Source organism: Brachyistius frenatus, unplaced genomic scaffold (genome assembly GCF_029030835.1).
Source record: "Brachyistius frenatus isolate BFR_SWC_R1_liver_20210118 unplaced genomic scaffold, ASM2903083v1 Contig_266, whole genome shotgun sequence".
NCBI lineage: Eukaryota > Metazoa > Chordata > Actinopteri > Embiotocidae > Brachyistius > Brachyistius frenatus.
The window spans coordinates 466,891-477,168 of NW_027210865.1; the positions used below are offsets into that span (position 1 = coordinate 466,891).

General features: G+C 43.0%; 2 protein-coding genes across 3 annotated transcripts; one reads left to right on the forward strand and one right to left on the reverse strand.

The window, feature by feature from the left end:
• Positions 1–1,085: 1,085 nt before the first annotated feature.
• Positions 1,086–5,155, forward strand: sync (syncoilin, intermediate filament protein). 2 transcript variants are annotated; one of them, XM_069721498.1, is made up of 6 exons: positions 1,086–1,205; positions 2,310–3,920; positions 4,010–4,224; positions 4,408–4,615; positions 4,705–4,829; positions 4,908–5,155. In XM_069721498.1, exons 2-6 carry the CDS (start codon positions 2,373–2,375, stop codon positions 4,954–4,956), a joined length of 2,145 nt encoding a protein of 714 aa, XP_069577599.1. In that variant the 5' UTR covers positions 1,086–1,205; positions 2,310–2,372; the 3' UTR covers positions 4,957–5,155. The 2 variants fall into 2 exon arrangements, with proteins under 2 accessions (XP_069577599.1, XP_069577598.1); XM_069721497.1 differs by having other exon boundaries at positions 1,086–1,195.
• A 323-nt stretch (positions 5,156–5,478) lies between these two features.
• rbbp4 (retinoblastoma binding protein 4) lies at positions 5,479–10,155 on the reverse strand (the record flags this gene model as incomplete). Its single annotated transcript, XM_069721488.1, is given in 10 exon segments — positions 5,479–6,303; positions 7,276–7,386; positions 7,487–7,544; positions 7,944–8,020; positions 8,173–8,250; positions 9,137–9,263; positions 9,395–9,555; positions 9,712–9,824; positions 9,984–10,132; positions 10,134–10,155. Coding segments are annotated over 10 exon segments (959 nt in total), but the record flags the coding sequence as incomplete, so codon positions are not given.
• Between the last annotated feature and the right edge of the window lie 123 nt (positions 10,156–10,278).

Consider the following 10,278-nt stretch of genomic DNA (forward strand, 5'->3'; position numbering starts at 1 on the left):
ATATAAAGACATCGTCTTTGCAGCTCAAAATCCCAGGAAAATATACTTTTAACTGTCTCTCTCAACACCATTTCTGTCATTTCATCATCGCTTCATCATCTCCGAGGAATTTTTTTCCCTTTCCTTTAAATCTGCCTCATCTTTTTTATGTCATTCGCAGCCCTCTATGTTGTCTTGTCTCAGACTAGAGAGCAGGAACACCTGTCCACCAGTCAATTTGATGGGGTCAGAAGTTTAGGTGAAAACCAATCCTGCCGCTGGGAAGTAGCCAGAAAAGTACAGGCAGCTATTTAAAGAGCACTCGATAATGAGGCGGCACAGGTGGAATCCTGCAGCCATGTTCTTTCAGCACAAACACACACGCACACACACACACACACACACACACACACACACACACACACACACACACACACACACACACACACACACACACACACACACACACACACACACACACACACACACACACACACACACACACACACACACACACACACACACACATATCTCAACAACCATAATAGATGCTTTTGGCTATAGCTCCTCTGATCCCACTGGTATCACAGATGTAAAGAACAAGAGCTGGCTACAGTATGTGCGTGTTTGAATACTGATTTTCTTGCAAAGCCATTCAGTTTGGTGGTCTCATTTTTGAAACAACAAATGAAACACTGTGATACCTTAAAAAAAAAAAAAAAGGCAGAATATTTGAAGATCAAGTCAACTAATTCAAGAAAATGCATGTTTTCTGACAAAGAAACATATTGACCCTTTAGAAAGATTATTGTGAGGTATTTTCATGCCTTTTTCACTGGTTATAAACTACATATTTCTACCAGTTCTTCTTCTTAGGGATCCATTTTGATCAAATCCTTTATCTCTCTTGGGCTTAAACAGCCCGCTGTGGCTCTTCTTTCTCACAGTCCAGTGTTTATTAATAAACCTAAACAGATCTGAGGTAGTCATGGTCACACATAGCAGCACAGTGACTTAGAGCGAGAGGAGGCTGGGTCAACTGTCGTTACACCCCCCCCCTGCCCTGCTCCCCTCATCTCAGTTCATCTGCACCCGCTGCTCCCGCTCATTCTTTGCCACTCACTTTGCTTTGTACGTCTGAACCACAACTTTGGTCAAGCTATTCATCCTCAGGATAAAGCACAAGGACAGAGAAAACAGGGACAGATGCTGACAGGTAAGTTCAGGTACATTTGGCGTTGATGTTTGATAGTTTGGTGTATAAATGTACTTGATACTTTTCAAATCTGCACAAATTATTCACAAAAATCCTCCATGTACCTCCTAGGTTTAAGTAACTACGTCCATAGATCCATTATCAAGAAAGGGCTTTTTAAATGTTGTTATTTCTTAACTGAAGAAGAAACGTTTATGTTTAGGATGGTCATAAAATGTAGGCCAGTGCTTTCTCTGGGTGGCGGAGCTCTAAAGGAATGTGCCTTGTGCCAACGCCTGTCCTGCAGCCAGACAGCTGGTCACTGTCATGTTCTTCCCAAGAGCTTTAGTCAGCCATGCAAAGTCAAAGTGAGAGAGGACTGGCTGGCTTCTAAAATGTACAGTCACTCAACAGTTTGTCTACTGACTGACCTAGATTCATATAAACACAAGAGCTGTATCTTAGATTTTTTTTTGGAGGAGTTTCTGGTCAGTGAACAGCAGCTAGAATATCACATGAATGTCACACTTGTCTTCCGTGAACTTTCGCCATTACAAATCTCAGTCTGATGATACTTTTGGGTCAATTTGATCAATCTACTGTCGGGGAGTCTCTGGCCAGTCTTGGCAAACACAACAAAGGGTAATATTACAGCTGCATTATAAACCCGCTGGGAAAAGGGTGCAAATGGCCATCCGTCGGCAGGCACAATGACATGTTATGATTATCTGCTTGCTAATGTAATCTGTGCATTGGCACTTGTTGGTATGTGTCGATATTAGCAGTGTTGTGCAATCCATGTGAATACATAAGTAGGCTTGTCTGAGGTGTGTGTCTGTCTGACCGTTGCCGGGCAGTGACTTTAGTGACCGGGCATCGAGCCTGAAGGGACAGCTGTCAGTAGCATACCCTCTGCTAAACTGTGCCTGCTCTGCTCTACATGTCCACATGTGCCAATGACATCGGCATAACTTACAAGCCCGGCCAAAATATGAACTCAACACTTACGCAGACATGTTGTCAATGCAGGCCAGGCTTAGTATTTGTGACATGCCACATGATGCCAACTTCGACAGCTACCAGCCTGCATGTGCATCAGCAAGGCGGTCTAATATATTCCTGTGCTTCTGTCAAGGAATGAGGCGGGTATAAAGAAGACTTCTACATCGAAACAGGCGAGAAGAATCAGGCTAAAGCAATGGAAAACCTGGCTGGTAGCGTTCCCTCAACTGGGTGCGAGCCGCTCTTCATCAAAGAAGAGGAAGGGGATCCAGACAGAATGCTTATGGGACAAAGAGAGCGCCGCACAAACCTATCTGGACTCACCTTCACAGGACAACAACTAAAACAATCAGCTTCAATAAAGCCACACCTGCAGGAGATGGATGAGTTACTGAAGAGCTGCGAGGACCTCACTGGTATTCCCTTTGGCTCCGACTACACACCAGGTTACAGCGAAACCAGTCTGAGCGAATCGAGTCAGGCCAAAGAGGAAGTTGAAATGGAAAGCTACGTAGGAACAAGTTTACCTCACCAAGCATATCTTTCCACCAGCTACATTGACACACATATGGACAGGGCTGGAATAGAGGACCGGCCGGCACAAGACCAGTCGCAAAGCATCAGCAGGTGTGGAGCGACCGCAGAAGTGTCCCGACAGACAGATATGCCTCTCACCTCGGCAGGTAGCAAACTGAGTGAAACCATGGTGGAGTACGAAGGCCAGCTGGTGGGGATGTTGGCCATGCTGGAGAGCTGTATGGAAGAGGCTGGCATGGACTTTGAGCCCCAAGACTGGGCGACCGATGACAGCCAAGAATATGTGCACATCAGTAAGAGTCCTCATCATTACAGGGGCACAACACTGGTGCCAATCCAGCAAGAGAGGCCATTGAAGTTGGAGCCTCAGACAATGCAAGTAGAATCATGGGCTGGTCAACATGTGGAAGGAGATGAAGTTTCTAAGGACAGCGGGAACACAATGACAGTGGGTTTATCAACTAATGGGAGCCAACAAAACCCTTCGCCCGGCTGTGACAACATGGGAAGGTTCTCAGTGGCAAGACAGGAAGGTAATTTCAACACAGATCATGAGGTCCTCGATCTGCAGTTCAGGTTTCCAGGGTCACCAATGCAATTAGATGGTAGAGAAAAGGATCAAATGTACTGTGAGGGGACAGTGACAGGACAAATGTTTAATAAAGACACAGAAACAAAGGGAGATGTAACTGGGATTGAAGTAGATGACACTGAATCTGAAGAGGGACATGACCTTCAGATGGACACAAATGATCTGGGATCTGGCGAGAATGAATTAGGGGCATTGGGGTCTCACATGGAGGACTGCATAGAGGAGGTGCAGCAGTTAGAGAAGAAAAGGAAGGAGCTGCTGGTGGAGGTGCTGCAGCTGAGAGGGCAAAAAGGCAGAGAGGAAGGAGAGGAGATGAGTGAGGAGGAAGAGAAGAGTGAGGAGCAGATTGACAGCAAAGTGGCAGAGCTGATGAACGTACTGAAGAGGGAGAAGGAGGCAAGAAGGGAGGAGAGGAAGAGGGAGATCCAGAGCCTCATGGAGGAGAGGGCAGAGGAGGAGAGGAAGATGTGGAAGGTGAACCTGGAGAGACAGGGGCTGCAAGAAGAGCTCAGGAAGCTGAAGAGGAGGCTGTTTGCAATGTTGAGGGACTGTGCCTACAGTCAGGCCGCTCTGAACAACCAGCGCCAGGAGGTGGAGCTGCACAAGAGAGAAGAGGTAAGACCCTCGAGAAGAAAAATCTTCATCTGTGCGTCACACTGCGAAGAAAACCTCCACATACGAATGTCTTTCCTCCCATCCTCCAGGAGAAGCTGAACTCCCTGGTGCTCCAGCTGACAGAAGAGGGCTGTCAGCTCAGGTCAGCCCAGCAGCAACAGCTCTTAGACCTGCGAGCAGCGCTTCATGCGCAGCGCTCCAGTCTGACCTCCAACACTCAGGAGGAGCTGACCGAGTGCAGGAGGCACTCGTGTGGGGACATCCAGCAGTATCTGCAGGGTGGGCTGAAAGCACTGGAGGACAGGTACCCGCAACATCTAGTACTGTTTTTGCATGAAATTCCTGTTTTTAGAAGACTTATTCATGAGAGTAACTTTGACCTTTTCACACTTAACATAAGAGCATTTGTTGGTATCTGATTTTCAGGCCTAAAGAACCAATGATACAATATTTTCGCCGTTTAACCTTCAACGGTTTGCACTTCCAGGTACGAACCCATTTTGCTGGCGTTGCTGAAGAGGAGAGAGGCAGCAGTCGGTGCCCAGGTGAAAGCCAAAGAGCAGGCCCAAGAGCTGAAGGCCCAGCTGGGACCTCTTAAAGAGGAGATGCAAAAGCTGAAGCTGGAGATGGCTTGCTTGGAGGAGAAACTCAAACTAATTTACATACATAGAAGAGAGGACATTGGACAGTACAAGGTTAGTCGGGGAAGCTTAAGAAATGACAGACTGTTTCTAAACTGTGCTTCCAGATAAGTCACCTAGATGCATGAAACACTGTCCTTCAGGAGACGGTGTATTTTCTGGAGGAAAGCAGCAAAGAGCTGAAGATGGAGCTAAAGATTCAGAAGAGAAAAACCAAAGAGATAGAAGAGATGAGAGACAGCCTTACCAAGCAGCTCATGCTTTACAGGTAATTTAATCATCTAGTGTTCACCACACCTGAAAACCTTTGAGGCAAGAACTATAACTGAACTGTTTTTTCTTACAGGGCCGCCATTGAGGACCATAACAAGTGTGACCATGAGGAGAAAACATAATTCATTATTTCTTATCTGCAGCATAGTGATCTCCAAAGGGTCGATGAATGCACTTTATACATATAGACACGTTGTTGTTAAAAAAAACGACATAAAGAGTGAGATTTTTTTTTTTTTTTTAGAAGAGTCCGTAATGATTTAATAGACTGCAGCTTGTAGAAAGGTTTTCGCTATGAATAAAGACCTGGTGTTCCTTGTATTCGGTGTGAGTGATGTTAATATCTGTCTCTAAAGAGCAGAGAGGGCTTTATGTACTTATATGGGCAACATGTCTGAAGATCTAAACAGTTGGACGCAGAGTAATAGAGTGAGAGTAAGCTCGGGAGAACGGAGAGCCAAGACGTCACAGCAGACACTTACAAAGGTCTCGGCCATGTGTGATGAGGTATCACAAACTATTTCACCGAGGATTATTAAAGATTGTTTAAAAATACTTCCAAGATTAACAAGATGCTGATTCTATTAATAATATGCTAACAGCTTTTACATGGAAATGTTGACGATACACGAGGTAGTTCAAAAGACTGAGTAAAGACATTTTTATTAAGAATGCACTCACTTTACAAATGCAAAATATTGAACACGGAAACAAATTCAACCACTAATCTACACGACATTTCGATGATTTATGTATGACTGACGTGAGGGAAAGTGACACCACAAATATCAAACACAGATTCAGTCTAATTTCATTGAAAAAAAAAAAACACACAAAAAAACAGCTGGTGAGGAAATCGGTGTCCAGAACAGCTTGGTGGTGACCAGACTGAAGCAATAAAAGGAACACAGCCTTCAAAGAAACGTCTCCAGCAAAGTCACAGGAGCCGTCAGTCTGCTGAGGACTGCGTGTCAAATGCTGGATTACATTTATTTTTTTTCCAGAAATATTTCCAACATGTGCAGAAGGAGTCATTTATACTATAACAGCAGATTAATGTGAATTAGTGTGGGCTGTCAGTATGATCACAACCACAAGTTCTGGAAAACCATTTTATTTTTATTGAAAAAGAATTGTGATAAACTGTGTCAGTGTAATGGAGAGCCAATTCGATTACAAAAATATATATTTTAGGTGCACTGCAAAAAACATGGATGAGATTGTTCATGTAGTAAATTACTGAAAGGAGCGTTCCTCACTTTGAATATTTCAGCGCTCCACATGGTTACCCTCTTTCTGCTATTTACAGTTACTTGCGGCGTACAGTGTCCCGATGGTAAAGTAGAGCAGATGGAAGAAGCAGCTGCGTGGAAGCACTGAGGTGACGGCTTGTGATGAGGTAAATGTTACGCTGTGGCTTCAGGGTCTGTTGAACCCTCAGGATCTTCATCATTGTAGATGTTCTCAGCCTAAAAGAAGAGTCAGTGTCAGTCACTCATCCACATACTGTCACATTGTTGACATCTTCATGAGTGACATGTTTTAAAATTCAGAAGCAGAAAAAAGACTAAGCTCTTAAAGAGGCATATTTAACCCACTCCGTCAGGTCTAGCTGCTTTTCTCACATTTATGACAGTTCAATTCAACAGGAAAGAGATACGTTTTAGTCATATTAAAAACTATTACAAATTGTAGAAGAATACAAACACACAAATGGGTTAGTACACTTACCATTCTCACCATTTAGTGTCTTCTGTCTCGCTCTGCCCTGACTGAATCACTCCAAATGTTCAAGAAAAAAATGTTCTTGACTGAGAGTTTCTCCTTAGTGGTTAGCCGGAGGGTCAGAAACTCTCATCACACGGCTTTTTCCCGCAAATTTATTGTTGCTTGCGCTGACAAAAGGGCGTACCATATCCGATTGTTAAATCAAATTTAAACGTGATAATGTTCCACACGGCGCAACGGTATGACCTATGTTAGATGCGCAATTTACGCACAGCAACCACAAGCACGGCTGAAAGCGGCTCCACGGTGGAGGAATTAGTTTCATAAAGGAAAACAACTTCAGCAGTGTGGAAGTGATTTCAAAACATCAGAGGTACAACAAACCACAAAAATATTTGTTTTTTTTTACTGAATATTTGAAAGCAAACAGTGACGTATAAAACTATAACACACGTTTTGTTGAAATGATGTGTTATTTCTTAAAATGAATCAAATATTTTGCAGAATTTTGTCATATCATCATCACAGATAAAGCTTGCCCCAGTCACACATTCTTTTTGAGGTAAAAAAACATGGGATCTTGACTGCAGATTTGCCTGCTGTCTGTAACTCTAACATGGGGAAACTAATTCCCACTGTATTATATCAGGCAGAGGATCTCTGACTGTTAATAGCTAACATACTTTAGTCAAATGTGGTCACAGATCTCTTACCATTTGCCAGACTTGCATGATGTTGTCTTCAGACACGGAGCAGATGACCCACGGCTCGTTGGGGTTCCAAGAAAAGTCAGAGATCTTGGCTGTGTGGCCTCCATGGATGAACTATAGAAACAAGAAGAAAAGCCACTGTTTTTGTTGTATATCGCCACAAGACAGTGATGGAAATATAAGAGACACTTCTGCAGACTTCAATGAGACTCACCAGTAGCTCAGGCGGGCCATCCTCAGCATCCTCTGGTGACTGCTCCTCTCCAATTTTACTACAAAAGGACATCAAAGTTTGACTTGGTGATGAACATTGTTACAGTTCGACTAACTCCACATGTCCACTGGAGGCAGCTGCAACTAGGTCACGATTGTGTCGCGTTTCAAACGTCCAATGAGAGCGTTTCAGAAGTGAAGTGTCTTCAATAGTGTTTTTCAGAAGCCATATTTCCAATAAAAGAAATGACAGCACTACAACACATTATCTCATCTTCAAATTTTGTCTGTACTCTCTAAACAGGTTTAATTAGTATGAGGAAAACCCCTAAATTAAAAAAAAAAAAAAAAAAAGACCAGGAGAATAAAGTGAGCAAAGCTGAGAGTTGTGGGCGAAATGCTCCGTTCACGGGCCGATAAACAAGATAACACGGGAGGTAAAATGTTCAATTGTATACCTGAGGTCCCAGACGTTGAGGCGACGGTCTGTTCCACTGGATGCCAGTATTGTTTCATTATGAGGGGACCACTGAACCTGAAACAACCAGACACAAATCTCAAACTCAACAGATTACAACGTATTATTACATCGCTGTGATCCAGTTTATTCTGCCGTCTTTTAAATGACCAAACATGTTTTGACAAGATATCCTTCTATTCTTATTTCATTCATGATAAATATCTTACCTGAAAGATCTCATCCTTGTGTGACTCAAAGGAATGCAGCTTCAGTTTCAGGTTTCTCAAATCCCAAAGAGCCACAGTCTGTGAGCAGAGGAGAGATATTACATATACCTGCTGGTTTCTTCACTTTAACACTGTAGTTACAGAACAGCAACAATATCATCAGTATTCATGTACAGTGACCCCTCGCTATAACGCGGTTCACCTTCCACGGTCTCGCTGCTTCACGGATTTGCATCGTGCATCGTGTTCTGCATTCTGATTGGCTAAACAGTCTCTCCGCTTCTTCTCTACCTGTTTGTCAATAACGTTGCGGTTTAATATGTACACGTACGTAAAACAGCTTGCCAAATTTAAGTTTGCAAATTCTCTTGCAATTTCAAGTTTCAAGTTTCAAATTTCAAATTTCAAAACCACACCTGCACCGCCGGCTTTAGAAGAAAGAACCGCTGCAGAGCGGAGTCAGGATGCAGCGGCTCAGTCAGAAGAGCAGTGAAATACACGAGTCACTATTTGTCCGACTGTACTTTGTATTTGTTTTCATAATCATTTTTCATTTCCTCCCGTTCTAATCCAATGACTCGGGTCGCAGTGGGGCGGTGCCGATCTCAGCAATTTGAAGCCTTCAGTTCGTATTGATGATTAAAATTATTATTTTACAGTACAGTAGTTATTTGTAAAAAAAACATTTATACAGTACTTTTATTTGTTAAACAAATGCTTGGGCCTGTAAAAAGGTTTTGTTCTTTGGTTTCAATGTATTATGGAGTATTTCATTGTATAATAATTGTAAAAAAAAAATAAAGGTTACTACTTCACGGATTTCACCTATCACGGTTTCTATTTGGAACGTAACCCCCGCGAAAACGAGGGTTCACTGTATATCGCACATGATATCACAGTTAAAAGACACGCTGTTAATTAAACCGAATGGTGACAAATGAGATGTGGTGAAATGTTGCGTTACCTTGTCTGCTGAGCCGGAGGCAAGGATGAACTCGCTGTAAGGGTTAAATGACAAACAGTTGACCTCGGCTGTGTGGGCATCAACAGCGTGACTGGGTTTGGAGGTATTGTTTGAACGAGTGTCCCAACTGAAGTGAAAAGAGGCAGAATGATGGTCATCCTTTTGCAGTATTTATAATATAACAGACAACGGTGCAAAAATCACAAAACTTTTCAGGTGAATCGACAGTTAGATTTGACTTTTCATTGAGATTCTTACATCATAAGTCTCTGGTCATCGGCTACAGATCCAAAGAGGGACTCGTGAAGCAGGTGCCAAGATACGTCCTCCACCACGGCGGTATGACCCGTGAAGATCGTCTTTGCATCCACTATCTTGCCCTCCTTTGGCACAGCACTTATGTCCCACAGACAGATTGTCTGAAGATTAAGGAATGATGAGAGATTAAAAAAATAACACATTTGCACATTTCTTATATGCATCATGGGTTTATAGTTATAAGTATTTGCACAATTTTTTTTTTTTACAGATGAAATAAAACTCCCAAAATATGGGAAGCAATAACTTTTGCTTACATGGTCATCTGAGGCACTAAGGAGCGAGCCGGACAGATTTGGATTCCAGGACAGACCATAGCCTTCTTTCTGATGGCCTCTGAGACGCAGATCAGGACGACACTCTCCAGAAGCTTTTGAGGAGAATATAATGCATTAAGTATTTTTCAATACTTTTCACTAGTTGTAAAAAATAAAAATAAAAAAAGGTACAATTACTCCACCCCCCTCCATAAGGTCGTCAACCACACGTGACCTTCAGCAGTGCCTTGTCCCGTGTTTGATCTATGTACCTGGCTGGGAGGGATGCTTGGTGTAGTCAAACACCAGCACGTCTGAGGTGGGGGTCTTCGTGGCGATGATGCAGGGGTTCTGGGGCATGTAGCGGGCACGGTTCACCTCTCCCTCATGGTTGATCTTGATTTCTATCTCGATCTTGCCGCACAGAGCCAAAGCCTCCAAACTCTGAAACATCAGGAAATGTATTTATAGTAAAAACATGCAATATAAAGGCAATACGATATTATTATAATACACTACTTAGAATAAATGTACACCACGGACCTACTACAAGTATAAATAAAAAAT